The sequence below is a fragment of the Gymnodraco acuticeps genome, unplaced genomic scaffold (assembly GCF_902827175.1).
Source record: "Gymnodraco acuticeps unplaced genomic scaffold, fGymAcu1.1, whole genome shotgun sequence".
In the NCBI taxonomy this organism is placed as follows: Eukaryota; Metazoa; Chordata; class Actinopteri; order Perciformes; family Bathydraconidae; genus Gymnodraco; species Gymnodraco acuticeps.
Genome location: NW_022991180.1, coordinates 3,788,525 through 3,805,531, shown reverse-complemented (window position 1 = coordinate 3,805,531; position 17,007 = coordinate 3,788,525). Strand labels below are relative to the sequence as shown.

The 17,007-nt window shown below is 41.0% G+C and overlaps 2 protein-coding genes across 12 annotated transcripts in view; both read right to left on the bottom strand.

Moving 5' to 3' along the window:
* The window catches only part of LOC117560917 (formin-2), a 36,467-nt gene extending 33,007 nt beyond the window's left edge, over window positions 1–3,460 (bottom strand). The window contains exon 1 of the mRNA XM_034238035.1: window positions 1,334–3,460. Within this exon, the coding sequence (XP_034093926.1) occupies window positions 1,334–3,431 (2,098 nt within the window). The 5' untranslated portion in view covers window positions 3,432–3,460. The remainder of the gene's footprint in view (window positions 1–1,333) is intronic.
* Window positions 3,461–5,632: 2,172 nt separating this feature from the next.
* Window positions 5,633–17,007, bottom strand: part of chrm3a (cholinergic receptor, muscarinic 3a) — a 91,272-nt gene continuing 79,897 nt past the window's right edge. For 7 of the 11 annotated variants that reach the window (XM_034238096.1, XM_034238094.1, XM_034238093.1 and 4 more), the window contains one exon: window positions 5,633–9,392. In XM_034238096.1, coding sequence (XP_034093987.1) covers window positions 7,472–9,373 — 1,902 coding nt within the window. In that variant the 5' untranslated portion in view covers window positions 9,374–9,392 and the 3' untranslated portion in view covers window positions 5,633–7,471. Of the gene's footprint in view, window positions 9,393–10,139; window positions 10,187–10,306; window positions 10,411–17,007 lie in introns of those variants that run through there. The other 4 variants (XM_034238100.1, XM_034238099.1, XM_034238102.1 and 1 more) reach the window with 4 other exon arrangements.

Sequence of the window (17,007 nt, the reverse complement as noted above, 5' to 3'; positions counted from 1 at the left end):
TTTATGAGGACATGTGGCTCAGACAGTGGAGAGCAGCTGAGCTCCTGAAATGCAACAGAAAATGAGGACAGAGTGGCATTGTTTCATTAGAAATAGGCTTTTGTTCTGGAGACACTTCTCAATAAAAGAACCCCCACTGTTTTATCATGACTTTCATGAGCTATTGTACTTTTAAATCATAACTTTATTATTCCCGCTGTGATCATTTGAATAATGTCCTCATTTGTAAGTCACTTGAATTAAAATTACTAGGCTATTAACATAATCATTTTACAAAAACATTGCATAATAAGCTAATCTCAGACATGGCTGGGGATTGGAGCCAAACCAAAAGGAGTCACATCTGCTCTATTTGGAATTTCCAGCAACAACAGGAATACATGAAAAACCAATTAGGCATAATATTTTAATTGTGATTTGTCCCTGGTAAGTCCTGATGTATTCAGTCAAATATTTCTTTTCTGATAGTCAAAAAAAGCTTTTTCTCTTTTTACATTAAATAGGTCTAATGATTTTCTATATTATTATCTCAAAAATCACATGTAAAGGCCATTAGCCACATTGTATTGATCCTGCTAACATGTATGGCTTGTATTAACTAAAGCCTGTTGTAGGTTACTCTCTGTGCCATACTTCCTTTGTTGTCAATAAACAACGCTATTTATTTTTCCCACATACATCATCTGCAGCTGGATATAGTCAACAACAAACGCCATCCTGTGTGAGTAACGCTGGATGACAACTACTGTACAGTGCCTAGCTGATTTACTGTAGGAAGCTAATTAGCGCTTCAAAAGGAGACAGAGATTTACCTCTTCACTAAGAACACTCAGGCTTAAAGCTAAGTACTACAGACAGGAAGTGGGGTATTATCAATCAAGAGACACATTGACAACAAGGCGTTGTTGGTTTGGCCTCTTGTGTGAAAGTCCTGTGTTTCTTTCCTCTAAATCCTCCTCTTATGGATTTCTGGCTCTGTATAAATGTCTTCCTGACTTCCTCCTTTCATAATTAGGTCACTAAAGGTTGGTGTTGTCTCCTTGTTTTCCTTCTTTTAACCGTGTGAATAGATGATAAAACCTACTCAGTGTAGCAGGCCCCTGGTGCATCACACTGATGAGGCTGATTATAAAATCCATTTCAAATAGTCCAATAACATTCGTAAAAAGGTGCTGAGACAGACTTCCTGGTTCCTATCCATGCACATGTTTGCAACATCCCTCTATCATCCAATTGATTAAAAATACAAGACCACTCTCTGCTAGTTCACAACATTAAATCAAGAAGCCCCGAAATACCTCTCTTTTTCTCTGAACTACACAGAAAGACTCACCAGAGAAGACGTCCAGGTAGGGCACTGTGGAAGTGGAGGCCTGCCGTCCATACTGTGCTCTCCTGGAGCCCAGGGTCCAGTAGTTCCCGCCAGTGTTTCCCTTCTCAGGTGTCTCCTGCTCTGGAAATGTGGCCTCACCACTCTGCCTCCCTCTTAGCTTATCTAACTCTGTTAACCAGTCTGCTGCCCCACTGAGGGACCCAGCAACTGAGCAAGACCTCTTCTTGAGCTTTCTTAATACTTGGGTCGATTCTACCGCAGCATTGTTGACATCTGTTTTCCTGGGCACATTGGGACTGGTAATGGGGGAGCCAATTGGAGAGGTGAGATTCCTGGTGGTGGTCTTAACATAGGAGGGGTGGACTGGAGGGTAGAGTTTGACAGTTGAAGGGGAGATGGTGGAGGATGTCCGCCTATGCTGAGGAACGTCTGGCGTTAGCAGACTAAATGACAAACTACTCTTCCTCCTTTTTAGAGACAGGTAGTCCCGTCTCCCGGTTTCCTCTTCCCTCTCCATAGACAGGTCCATGCTGCTCACACTCTTGTGAGGCCCCTTCGAACCTGCCACCACCGGGTCCAAGCAGACACTTGGCACACATGTGTTTCTGCTCTGTGCAGCCAGAACTGGGCTCTCCAAGTCTTCTTGGTGCTCCTCAGCACTCTCATACGTGGAACTGTTAGTCGTATTGTCGTGGAAGCTGTATGTGCTGTTAGTGTTTGGGAGAAGGCTTCCACTGCTTCTCTCTGTGTCCGGGCCTGAAGAGGCTGGACCACTTTCACTCGGGGTTCCTGTACCAGATGAATTACTTGATATGACATAGCTTTCGTTCTCCACATTCTTATATTTCTCGCTTACTTCTTTTGGTACGCATTCAACACCAACAGGAGGAGAATAAACATCCTTTTCTAGATTTAATGGAGGCACTATCTTCTCCTGGACTTTATTCCCCTCAGATGATAGTCCTTCAGATAGATTAACAGTAAGCACTTCCTGCTTGTCACTGGACTGGTCTCTTAAGGCCTGCTGGATGTCAGAGAGCAGGTCTTCATTTTCAGCTGCGGCTGAGTGAAAACTGTAGAGGTCAGCATCCGACCCTGAGCTTGTTTTTCGGCCAGTCTCGACATCTGATAGCATGCCCATCTCATCAGCTGACGCCTCTGCACTTGGTGTGAGCCCTGCTTTGCCCAAGTGTGCTGACCGCCCATCGTCCAACATATCATCCTTAGACACCCCTTTCGCCTTTGATAAACTCTTCCTGATCTTCATGCCAGAAAACATAGAGCCCTTCGACTCAGACTTCGATTTCTTCCTACCGGCTTGATCTCCTCCTTTACTTATCTTGTTGTGGGACTTTTTAGATTTCTTGTCCACATCTCTCTCGTCAGCATCGCCGTCACAGGAGACATCCCCTGCTGCTCCTCCACTTCCTCCTCCTTTCTTCTGCTTTGTTTCCTGGTTCCCCATGTTTCTGAACAGGCGGACACCCTTTGCTAACAGGCCATTCTGCTGGGGTCGAGGCTGGGCATGCTGGGCTTCCTCCTGGGATGCTATTGATGCTTCTCCTCTGTTGGTCAGAGCCCTATCAGAGCTGCCTAATCCCTGCTGTCTGCCCACCACAGTTAAAGGCAGCTGTGAGAATGATGCTGGCTCCCCCTGTGCCGCTGATGCTGATGATGAAAGGAGGAGGAGACTGGCACTGACAGCCGCGGGCTCACTACCACTCACTCTTTGCTCACCCCCCCTCCCCTGCACAGCCTCGCTCACTCTCTGATCCTTCCTCTCTTGTTGCCCCTCCTTTTTATCCCCATCTGCTGCTGCACGCTCTGCTGTCTTGCATAACGGGCTGCTGGACGAGCGAGCGAGTCGTTGATGTTCAGGAGTGTGCGATCCTTGTCCATTCTCGACTGAAGTGGAAATGACTGGCTTAGGATGCTGCTGCTGATGCTCTAAAATGCACTGTTGTTGATTGAGGAGTGTGTTCTGTTGTTTACGGAGGAGGTTGGTAACACTGCTCTTCCTCCTGCCTTTGAAAGTGGTGGTGAAGAAACTCTCTTTCAGAAAGGGCACCTGGGTCTCCACCGTCTTAAAAGTCTGCATCCTGACCACTGTGGCTTCATCCGAGGGGAGAAGATCTAGACAGGATGAAGTGAAGAGGAAAAGTTGCATTGGTTCATTTGATACATTTCAGCTTAACTGTAAGAGAGAAGAGACAATCTGCTCCCAGTGGAGTCATGATGTCAAAGTTGAACATGAGTTCAAGCTGACATAATTAAGCCTTATGTCTCTTTTTGCCATGGACTGTACACATTTAGTGAATAGTGATCATTGTTCCATGAAATTCTTTCACTCTGTGTTTTAGCACTTTGCATGTATATGTCCATTACTTGTACACTTAAGATGTTTGGATTTACAAACAGTTATCTGGATTTAAGTTAGGAAAAGATGGATTAACATTCACGTAACACAACTGGTGAGAGCAAGAGAAATGTTGTGAAATTATCAAAGCAGGCATGTAAGAAAAGTGAAAAAGTGAAATCAATTAGTCAATCTAGTGAAAATGTAAAATGCAAACTGAGTTATCCTAATATTTGCTGATTTTTTTTCTCATCTTATACGATAGCGTACTCAATATAGTCGGTGGGAGCTGGTGGGACCAAGGATCTTGCAAACGCTTTTTTTCAAAAAAATATTAAATAATACAAAATGTTCTATTTCTGTATCCACATAATGGGCAGATGGATTCTTAATCTAAATCAAAATACTGTATCCTTAACATAGCGAAAATGAATCAATTTCAGTATGCCAAATATGTCTAATGTCAACATTTAAATATTCTTACTGCTATTTACTTCTTCTCAGGTAGTACAGTGGGAATTATGTCCAAAGTAAAATACATATTACAGTTTTAATATCGCCAAATATTTAATTAAAAAACATCTGTTAAAGCTTGAATTTACATTATCTAAATGCTGGATGTGTGTGTGGGCCTGAACCAAGGCATGCCTTAAGACAGATTACTGCTATGGGTGTGGTATAGATAAGGTTTAGCCATTAGACACTAATTGATTGAATTGAAAAGTAAGTGGTTTGAAGTAAGAAAACACATCAAGTGTGTACACCAGATAAACGCAAACAAATATATATTTATTTTTTAAATAACACATTGTACTAACAAGGCCCCTAATTGTAAGACATTTGTTGTTACTAGGTTCATTAAAGTCATTAAAGTTTACTTTATTCAAATCTTAAATAATGACATCAGTTTCTACTTCTGAGCACTCTAGGACATCGTCTCTGTAAAACAAACACACTTTTAAATCACTTTCCAATGCAAGCCAAATGTGTAACATGTACGTATATGAAAATACAGTATGTGAAATATTGATGATCAACCTTTAAGATAGATATTTTTAAAACATAATATTATAAATGACAGTGTACTTGCCTGTGACTTCTCCTCCCTGGTTTAGCGCTGACTGACTGAAGAAAACAACACAAATGGCTGTTTGTCTTCCTCTATGAGCCGCTCCTCAGCCATGGGTCACATGAAGTTGGTATTCTCCTCATCACATGTCTGGTCTCCTTCGCCAACTTCCATTAGCACCGTCTCAGACTCCCCTTACTAACTTCATCAGGCCTCATCATGGGAAAATACACAACTGCGCAACGGTCAAAGAACATTACTGTGCTCATTCATTTTCTGGGTATAATTAGACTCTCAGTTCTAATGGTGTGGTGGTGTCAGACAGTGATGCACAAATGACATTTAACAACAAGTTAGACGCAAGCTTCCACGCATAATATCAAGTCGTCCAGTGTTATCTCGTTGGAATAGTCCACCATGATGCAACTTTTAAACCCCCCTCCCACCAAAGAAGATATCAGCATGTGTCTTCCTGACATTACCTGACATTGCAACAACTCTAAATACAAAGTTAAACAACAACAGGTTTATGAAAATAGGGGATAAAAGATAACTCAATTAGAACAATATTAAAAAAAAGTCAAAATGAAAGATCATAGCTTTTAAAATTACAACACATTTAACTCTGAGATCAGGTACATCACCTTAAACTATAACCATTATCTACTGGATTTCATTACAAACTAAATATCCATTCTTTTTTATATCAAGTATTATTTCAGTCCGTGTTTTAAACATGCACTATACAGCTGAATAATGACCTAACTCCATATTCATGAAATCACCCTGTGTGTAAATAAAGGTTAAAATTATACATACAGATACAAAATAACATTATAACTTGCGACATGAAAAAACTGATCATTTCTGTCAAAAAGGTTTTTGTTTTATTTATTGACTTAAAATATGAGTATGATTGCATACTTGAAATGTAACAAAATGTTTGTGTTCACAATTTTGGTAGTTTACATTCCCAATATTTAAGTACAAAAATCTCATATTTTACTGAATAAGGTATCATGACACTGGAGCACATTGTGTTAAGAGCAAATGAAATTCCCCCCGATGACACACATGGGATATTTGTTAACATCTCTTTGCACTCAGCACATATTAATACAATTGTACTAAAATGATCCAATTCTTCAGTATGTCAGTTGTCATAATAAAGGCTAGGTTGTCCTTTGCCCTCAATACCTTTTGCACTGTATTCAATATCTGGGTGTGGAAATAATGTAAAAAACATCTTAAAATAAGAATAAGGTAATGTGCAATACAAATAAACAATTAAAAATAAATTCGTATTTATCCATTAAGAAGTCATTGGCCTCTTCATGCTGACTTGTTGGTGTATGGAAAAACTTGATGACCAAAATAGCTATCAATTCTATTTACAAATCAATTGCTGCTTAATAATAAGAAAAAACTTCACCCATAAATCATTTCAAATGCAACATAAAATATTCCGGCTATGACAGAAAGTTAAACGATGGTTACTTCGATGATTGCAAACCTTATTTTTCAAGATCCAAAATATATATACTTTTTTAATTTCAAATCTAAATTGAATTTCATATTTATAAGCCTAAGCAAGTACAATTTTAGAAGTGGGACTGCCAGAAATACTGCTATTTCTCAAGCCACTAGAGGCTGCCCTTGTTCTACTATATCAAAGAGTGGTGGCCCTCTACAAAAAGTACCGTAGCTGTATCATTTTGTAGAAATCTAAAAGATAGTGTAACATGAAAACACACATCTTTATAAATGGACATCTTTGTGTGTGCAATCAATCATTGTATATCAAGTCAGAAATATTCAAATATACACAAACAGAATATCATCAATGTATAATCATTACTCTGGACAGAGAACTGCAAGTACATGAAACACAACCAATGTACTTATTGTCTCCACCATAAAAACCACAACAATCACATTGAACACTACAGCAGTTCACTGACCGTGGTGCCACACAAATATTCAACTCAATTCATCAGAAGAAGAATTTTCAGACTGGCTCAAAATCTCAGGAATATCTAGAAAACCTCAAAAATTAATATCACAAAAATAACTCTGTTGACTGAAAAACACAATTCAAGAACTTTTTTTATATTCCATCAGACACAGGGAAGCTATATCCATGTAGAAAGGCAATGTACATAGTTTCTGATAAAAACACATGCCAGTCAAGAGGAGACAGGTCAAATCAGTACGATATAGAAGCATGTGAACACTAACACTAGTTTTTGTCTTGGCTTTCAGTGACAACAGATTCCATGTTTTGATTTTAATGCAAAACCACTCTGCACGTTACAGATCTATCTAGAGACAATATAATACATGTGAATACCCAGCCCTGTGACAAATATATCCTTTCCTCTTGTGTCAATTGCACTTCAAAGATTCTCCTGCAAAGCATTTTAAAGCCCTTTTCTATTGGTTACCACATTCAAACGGTTGAGTTCATTAAGGACAGAGAGAGAGTTTTCATATCTGAATCTCACTACTGTATACACAATCCTTCACGCACACAGTTTTGCTAAAAGGATGCTCCAACACCAACACATACCTCATAAACCACCACCTCGGGTTGCTGTGCTGGACACACCAGCAGAGAAACACATTAAGGATCTCTAAGCAAAGATACTCCACAGAAACAACTACATGGATGCTTCTTCCTTTTTCTTCTCCTATGTTAAATCTTACTCTTCCTTTACGTCGACTCCCTGGGAATCCTTCTGTGGAAGACCACCGACTGCCTCTGCTGGAACTGCTGCTTCCGCCTTTTTTTCTGGTCCCATTGGCACATTAGTATCATCTTAAAGGTTGTACGGAAAGTCTTGTTGCACAGGGCGTAGCACATGGGGTTGACTGTACTGTTGACGTAGCAAAGCCAGTACCCAACAGCCCACAGTGTCTCTGGGATGCAATTGTTACAAAAGGCATTGATCAGCACCATGATGTTGTAAGGTGTCCATGTTATTATGAATGCAAAGAGGATGGCACTGAGAGTTTGAGCTGCCTTCTTCTCCTTCACTAAGGACATGCGCTTCCTCTTAGTGATCTGAGTTCGGGCACGGGTTGCAAAACGCTTTGCCATAGCTGCCTCTTTGAAGGATATTGGGACAGAAGGGGATTTAGTGGTGGTGCTGGTGGTAGAATTGTCGGTGGCAGTGGTAGTAGTTGTTGGGGGACCATTCAAGCCTTGGTTCGAGTTGGACTGGATGATAGGCATCGATTGAATCTTGCGTGAGCCGAAGCGCTGGTGGTATGCACTTTTTTCTGAATTGATTTCACCATCGGGAGTAGTGGCGGCAGTGGTGTTAGTGGTGCCGGTTGAGAGGCTGTCTCTACTATACTCCTCTCCCCTGAGGGGATCGTTCTCTGAGGCTGCATCCAGATCCTCACATGAGGTGAGTTGGGAGTTGACAGCAGCTTTTATACCAGGCAGGCTGAGAACGATGGAGAAAATAGCATGACTCTGGGAAATCATCTCTTTGCCCCCACATTCCTCATCCTCTGAAGACCCAGAGTGATCCAACGAGATTGCAGCATCGTTGTTGTTCCAGCTGTCGCTGCTGCTCTGGTCTGGATCACCCTCTCCTTGTCGGATACTACCAGGTCTCCAGGAGCGAACCCCAGGCCAGCAGTGGAAGCGGCCAACCAACTCCCGACATGTGCTTCTTCTCCGTGACAACCTAGTTAGCTCGTAGCTGCTGCAACTTCTAGAACTTCCTGTCTGATGGACGAAACGGGCTTTCTCGCCCCCACCACTCCCTCCTCTTCCTCCAGCCCCACCACGAATTCCCGAACCCTGCAACCCAGCTAACTCCTTCGAACGGTTCTGGGTTTCCTGGTAAATTAGCCAGTAGAGAACACTCATTATCGTCACAGGCAGGTAGAAAGCAGCCATGGCTGTGCAGAAAGTTATAGTGGGCTCTGTGAGGAACTGAATGTAGCATTCATCTGAGGGGACTGTCCTTTTACCCTCAAAAAACTGCCATAGGATGATGGCTGGGGCCCACAGAACAAGAGAAACAAACCAGGCCAGGCCGATCATGATCCCAGCTCGCTTTGTGGTCCTTTTAGCTCGGTAGGTCAAAGGCCTGGTGATTGAAAAGTAGCGGTCAAAGCTGATGACCAGTAGGTTCATAACAGAAGCATTGCTAGCCACATAGTCTATAGCCAGCCACATGTCGCATGCCCACTTGCCCATGGCCCAATAGCCCATTACAAGATAAGCTGTGTAAAGGTTCATGGAGATGACCCCTATGATGAGGTCAGCCACAGCCAAGCTCAGCAGGAAGTAGTTATTGACTGTCTTAAGCTGGCGATTAACTTTGAAGGATACCACCACCAGGACGTTGCCGATGACGGTGATCAGTGACAGCATGCCTGTGAGCAAGACAATGATGATAACCTGCCACAAAGGAAGGCCACCCACGTGATCAAGGGGTGCTGTTATGTTCTTAGATTCTGAGGTGAGGTTTAGGAGATTGCTGGTGGAAGATGAATTATCCTCCAGTGAATTCAAAGATTGTGGGAAGACTCCGGCTGCTGGTAGTGAGGTGATTGCAGTCAGGAAGAGACCAGGGTCTGTGCTGTTGGAGCTCATCGTTATGTCCTGGCATATTCTACAGAGAAAGACAGAAAAGGGAAGAAAGGAGGGACAGAGAGAGTGGGTGGGGATTTGAACAAAAGGGTAGGTAGAAAGGGGAAAAAGGATAGAGGGAAAAAGAAAAAAGGACACATGAGCATTGGACATTTCCATTTATATCCAGTAGGTGAGGCTATAAACCAGGGGTGGGGAACCTTTTTCCTCTCAAGGGCCATTTCAATTTTTTCAACATCCTCCGAGGGCCGTACAAATTATTGACCTCTGCTTAAAAATCACAGCACTTTCTTTCATGCTGTGCAAAGAAAAAGCAACCTCTTAGTCCAGATATCTTGCCATGACTCGCGTATGCATGCACGTGCACGGTTGTGGCATGACACACAAGTTGTGTGCAAATGTATTTAGTTTCCTATCCATGTGAATATGATTTAAGTGGGGGGGGGGCATAACCTCCTCTAGGGGGGTCCGGGGGCATGCTCCCCCGGGAAGATTTTTTTTAAATATTGAAGTTGAAAGCATCAATCTGGTGCACTTTGAGAGCAAAATGAAGAGATCTATGGAAACATCTCTCAACACCCATATGAAACAGAACTGTAAGCAGATTTACTTTTTCTTTATGGATATTTTACAAATCACTCTCCTTTCAAACTGTATTCTTGTTTATTAATAACAACTTTTTTTTAATGTCATATAGTATTTTATACCTGTTTATTTTATTCTCTTGTTTTTTGATAACTATAATGATCATATAAAGATGTGCCTTTACCTCACTGGTTGGAGAAAAAGCTTCTTATATTCGTTAGCATAGCTAGCTAACCAGATGCTAATAACAACAAAGTTATTGACTGTATGATCAGAATGACAGATGAGCAGATCGCCACTGGGCTTACAACTAAGACACAGACTCGCAAAAACTGCAGCATGTGTACGGACCATAGACTGTATATGGTACGGACCCTATGGTACGGACTTATGGGTAGGCCTACTGCAATTTTTTGAAGTCCCGGAGCCGCGTTCTGGTACGTTCTCCATCAGCACTGCACCCCTGTCAGATGAGACATATACCACGTGATGACAGGTTAGGCTCGTGTTGTGTTCAAGGACCATGACCGTTGCCAGGAAAAACAGGCACTCGCTTGTTTAATTATTTTGCGGTCTAGATTTCTTTCATTTTTTTCTTTTTTGCTTGTGTTTATAAATTACCTCGAGGGCCATACCAAATGGTCTCGCGGGCCGTATACGGCCCGGGGGCCGGAGGTTCCCCACCCCTGTTATAAACCTTCTATATAAAGCCCGATGTTTGGAAAAGAAACGATGCTTGGGACTGATTTGTCCACGTTGTTAAGCAATCACTCATAACTTCATTTGTAGATGATTTGTATGCACACTGTAAGCATTTGCTGGCCATATATCAAATGACAACTTGACATCTGAATACATAAGGCTAGACAGCCAACACTTCAAGTGAGAGAGAGTGACTGCAATACACATCTGCTCCTTATGACACCCAGCAAATTGCAAAGACATTTACCTTACACACAGACAATGTTCATACATGGTTGCATATACAATTGCTGTTTTGGTGGGATTTCACCTTGCATTACGTTATTATTATTATGACTTGTGTAGGGGTGGTTTTCTTGTGTCACGTACTGTATCAGGTGTGGAAGTTGCATGCTGGTGATTTTTATTTAAAATGTAGTTGAATGGTGTCAGATCTTGTGAATGGCTATTTGTCGGTCTGTCAAACACATACAAGGTGACATAGGTTTTCTTGTGATGTGTTTTGTAGTTGTAACGCTCATACTTTGTAGATTGATTTTTCTAAAAAATGACAGCCAACAGCCAGGTACCAGCCATTAGCTGTTCAAACACCAAATCAATGACTGACTGATGTCACGGATGACGTTGCTGTCTTTTCAGCTGGGCCATAAAAGTAAGTAGACGTCATCCTAAGTATGGGCTTGCAGATATCACCAAGGATGGGGGACAAAGAGGAGATACATTAATTGACGAGAGATTTTTAGGACCTTGGGAGGTATTCTGAAATTGTTCCTATCTGAGTACAAAGGTTATTGGTGTCAGTTTGACAGTATGAATTCCCAGCTCTTGTTATTTTGTCACCGGACTTGATCTAGTGTTCCAGGAGCCCTCTAAGAAAAACAAGGTTGAAAACTGATTTTGGAAAGCTTTCAGAGCCAAAACCTTAGAGACAAATAGCACTGTGAGAGCTACCAGCAGCATGATCCTGAAGAGCATGGAGTGCTGTTTGTTGTCTGGGGATCACTTCACAATGGAATGGACAGTCCTGTGGATTTTGGCAAAGCAATTCTTGAAAATTGGATAATTAGGTGAGGAATTGGCATTTGGCAGCATGTCATATCCATTTCAACATCTTAAGTTTTGCCGTGCGATCAGTTATATATTAATAACATCATGTTTTCCTTTTAAATGTTTGCATGTATGTTGTTAAAAATAGATGTTTGACAGCAAGAATAGTAAAATAAGGAACAAATCAAATGTGCATTATGAGTGAATGTGTTGTTAATTTATCAACAGTTAAACCACTAAGTTAGTTAGAAAGCAAAAGAGAGAGAGAGTGGGGTATAGCTGCAGCAGTACATACATTCACATAACTTGAACAAATGTGTGCAGTTATTTTTAAAGATGGGTTTAGTATGGATGTTATTTCAATACACTTTGTAAAAATATGATTTGTTTGGTTACAAATACAACAACAAACTGCTGTTTCTTTATAATTTAATAATCTCTATTCTCATTTGGAGTCATTTTAGGTCACTGTCTGTGAGTGATTGTACAAAGCGCAGCACATTTCCCTGAACTGTCTTTTTATTGTACAGCCATGAACATGGTGTTCTTCCGCTCACGTTTATGACAATGTTTCCTATTAAATCTGACACTAACCTGAGCCTGTTTAAAGGGAACAAACACTGTCTTGTTACCATCAAGACAAGTAAGAACAACCCCCCCATACCCAAACCTCAACACAAATGTAACGACAAATACATGTGCCAACAACACATATAAGCTCGACAATAGCAATTCCATATAAAACGTCAATAGCACTCATACTATTTCAAACCAAAGTCAGAGGTATTTGAAGCGGAGTGGTGCACCTGTGCCTTAACAGAATCTCAGACCTCCCACTGAGCTGTTAAAGTAGCCCAGGAGCCAACAGCGATTCACAGCCGTTTGAGACATTGAACACACGCTGCTATTATCATGAGGCTCCCTGATGTCCCCTATTTTGACATATATCGGTTCTTTCACATTTCAAATGTATACAGTAGTGTTTATGTTACATGCACGTGATGTACACATGCAATGTGTACATCACGTGTGCATGGAGAGAAATATAGTCCATGCAAGCGCACTCATATATGAAAAAAAACACGATACTTTGTATTTTTGTGACAAACAAATACCCTATGTGGATGAATACAACTTCAAATTGAGTCTATACCTGCAAGAACAAACAATAAGAAAAAACATTTAGATAAGATAACACACTTAAAAGCCTCTTTAGAAATAAAAAATATGTGTACAGTATATCTGTCTTTCATCTGCTACCTGGACTCGGAGTAAAAAAAGGACTGAAAAATACATTAAAAAAACAAATAATTCAATAAAAAAGGAATATCAAACAGCAGCACAGTGAAGCGCGTAGTCTTACCGTGTCTGGGGAATAGAGGCATGGGAGGCTTGCTCAACAGGGGAGGAAAGAGCAGATCCTTTGGGAAAAGGCCAAATGTCAGACCCCCTGAACCTGCTTCTGTCTCTTTGAGAGTGACAGGATATTTCTGTGTAGGCACAGGTGTTCTTCAGATGCAATCACGTACAGTGTGCAACACACTGAAAACATCGTGACACAATAATGCCAGTTTTACTGATTGGAGAAATGTTGCTTGTCTAGTTTTGTAAGCTACTGTTTATACAGCATATCAAATGTATGCACGCATACAGTATATGAATAGTGTTTGGTCACAATCAATTTCCGTGCAGATGCAATGGTTAACCACCATACATTTACATCTCTTTTCCCACGGAGCAGAAATTGGATACACAACAGATGAAGAGTGGTCTGGTTTGTTTTCCGTTAAATTGAATTGAACAAGCATTTTTGGGATGGAAACTGTAAGCAGCCGCAGATTGCATCATGTGGGGTCTAGCAATGCTTTGAAAACCAACTGCCACTAGAAGGAAGCAATTGTAGTGTCCATGTCTCTCTCCAAGTCCATGTTAAGCTCTAAATCTTAAGTTTTACTCGCAGGCAGGCAGGTGTGATGGTTTCAGGTGCACAGAGCGATCGATACTCGTTTACTGTGTCGCAACACACACCGTGTTGTTTGACATTTTGAGGCATTTGTCCCAGCAACGTTGGACAGTGCAATCAAGGTTGGGTCCAAGGATCAATCTAAATGATTGGGTGACTAACAAGAAGCTATTTCATGTTTCAATTTTCATAAATTAATCCAGCAGAACAGTGCTTCGAGCAGATGATGTCCAGCAAGCGTAATTCATGTTGACAAGTGCCTTTTAATAAAGGTTAACCTGCTCTAATTTGAAACAACCTCTGAATGCCCCAACACACATTCAGTTAAAAGGAAGCCCTTTTACAATTTATTTATTTCAGGATTGACATAGATATTCAGCTCATGGAGGTTTAATAAACAGTTTCTGTGTTTTAAAAGAAAATAAAGAATATTTCCTTTGTATCTTAATGTTTCCCGTTTAAAACATTACAATTGGCTCCTGTAAAACCTTATGTAATGTGCACATTTGTGTTGGAGCCAAGTGCAGACAAACATCTGGACACATCTGGAGACAGGCAGGGGTTTTAGCAGTTCACTACATTGGGGAATTATTGTAAAAACAACTCAAGCATCAACAGCTTGAAAACAAAAAAGACGAGTGCCAAACAAGGCAGATTCAACCATAAACTGAAGGGTACTGTACAGGCTGAGGAAACTAATCAACCATTTGGAAGACTGAACTGAGTTGCCAAGCATTAAGCGATTCCAAGAGAGCAACTACAGACTGAATGCATACATATTTAGTCCACCCAGCATATGCAAACATTGGCTTTGATTACCATAATTGGCAAGGCAGAGCTGCATTGTCAAATAGCAAGCAGATTGCTGCCTTGTGGCTAGAGGACAGGCAGCAAGATTTGTGTAAGACAGTGATCAGTGAACTTTTTCTAAAAACAATGCCTTAAATGTGTTCTCTCTAAGAAAGCAATCCACAAGATCATCTCAGCCTCTGCTATCCCCGTCAGTTAGATAATGTGGCATTGCCAATAAGAGATGACTGTTGTAGATACCAGTAAATAGCTCATTCCAAGTGATACAAGTTGGAAAAGACTTCAGGGTGAATGTGCTACCACAACACTGGCTGCTCTGTTGAGTTATCGATTTCCATCTATTGAGCGTAAAAGGCTTGCTCTGACCCAGACGTTTTATCTCACATTAACATAATCTACATCAACAGAAGACGTGGGCTACAACTGCACTGGCATTTTGCTGATAACAGACCTAAAGGTGCAGGGTGTAAGATATGTCTTGAAATGTTAAAACAAAAAACAAAAAGGATAAGTGTTGATGTCAAATGTACCGACGTATTGTGTTGAAATTAGCATGCTAGCAGGCTAGCCTGGCCAATCGTTTCTTGCCATGCCACTTGTTCTCTGAGAGGCAATATTAAGTTACTGCTGTGCCAGTCTGACATACGTCCAGAGGGATAGGAAATATATCTGCCTCGACTGGCTTGTCCATAATCCAGTCATGGTCTGAGTCTGTTTTACATTTTGTCGGCAGGTTGCACTCCTGTACGCAGGGAGGATGAGACAAGAGTGGGCTTTGTTTTCTCTTTTGTGCCACTTTAGATTTTGTCCAATAAACAAATAAACAAAACACAGACTGTATAACTCCCGCTTAATACCACAGTATAAAAAAGATAAACTATAGGCGAACGCCACACATAAATTATAAAACACAGATTATAAAACAGCAAATCAAATCAAATCAAGTTTTATTTATATAGCACATTTATAAACGATTTTTGGTCGAGCCAAAGTGCTGTACATATAATAAAAATAGCCTACAGTAGAGACACTTTACAGCAAATACAACAGCACAGATTGTTCAGAATATCAGTATGAGAAAAAACGACACCCTCTATCCTTAGACCCTCACATCGTACAATAAGCAGTGTTATTTGGACCAGATTTCAGAGTTTCAGCACTTTAGATGAATGTTGGAAATGCTTGCCATTTTTAAAATACCTGACGACTATATACATATTTTTGGACCCAGTAAAAGAGGTGAGAAGGCACATAATGCATGTGTTATTTCCTTCAAAGGCTTTGACTTTTGGTATCCTATTCCTTGGGATTTGTTAACCTCTGCATGGATATCCTGCTATTCATCACCGTTTAGAATGAACACTTAAACAATCTCAGTAAAGTTCTTTAACCTTGTGTGAGCTTCATGTTTGAAAGCTTTTTTGAAAACGGTTTGCAGAGTGGCTTAGACAGGCCGGGGAGTGTTACGATTCGTAGACACAGCGTACCTCCCTATCTCTCATCAATTTCCAACTAAGGCTCCAGTGGGGACTTTGTTCCCTGAGTGTGCTTCTCCACCTATGTTTCTTACTCTCTTACTTGCTACCCTTTGCCCTCAACCTATTCTAAGGGAGTGCTTGTTCTTCCGTCTGTCTGTCTGTGTCTGTGTATTCTCTTGTTCCGATTAACCCAGCCAAATGTTTTCTTGTTTTGTGTCTATATCTACGCCGGGATCCGGAGTCGAGGCTGATCCTCTTGCTGTGGTCCTGTGTCCTGGATCCTCTATCCTGAGTTCTGGATTAAGTCGTGGACTTCGGGTCGTGGCTAAACCTGTCTCTGCGGTCCTGCCTTGGGTCTCGTCATGCTGCTTCCCTGAAGGCTCCCACAGAATTGTAGTTGACATCTTCGTAGATTCATCATTACAGACACATGCATTTCCTCACATTTGGTCTACCGATGTTGCAAATGTATTATCTCTTCAATTTACACACGGCATCTATTGCACGTCTGTCCGTCCTGGGAGAGGGATCCCTCCTCTGTTGCTCTCCCTGAGGTTTCTCCCATTTTTTCCCCTTAAACTGTGGGTTTTCTCTGGAAGTTTTTCCTTGTACGATGTGAGGGTCTAAGGACAGAGGGTGTCGTTTTTCTCATACTGATATTCTGAACAATCTGTGCTGTTGTATTTGCTGTAAAGTGTCTCTACTGTAGGCTATTTTTATTATATGTACTATATGTATATGTATATGTATATGTATTATATGTATGCTCGACCAAAAATCGTTTATAAACGTGCTATATAAATATAACTTGATTTGATTTGATTTTTTTGTGATACCTCATACATCTTCCAAGCTGCACACAAATCACAGTCAGATAGCAGAGAAACCGCAGACTGTTTCTTCTTTTTTTCACAACCTAAGACATCCGGTCCAGTGTAACATCAGAGCCACTCTGGCGATGCTTTTTGTAGACTCGTAAATGTCTTCTATCACATTTTCCCAGAACCATACAGGGAAAGTGTTGCTCTGAATAAGTAGTAGGCATAAGAGGA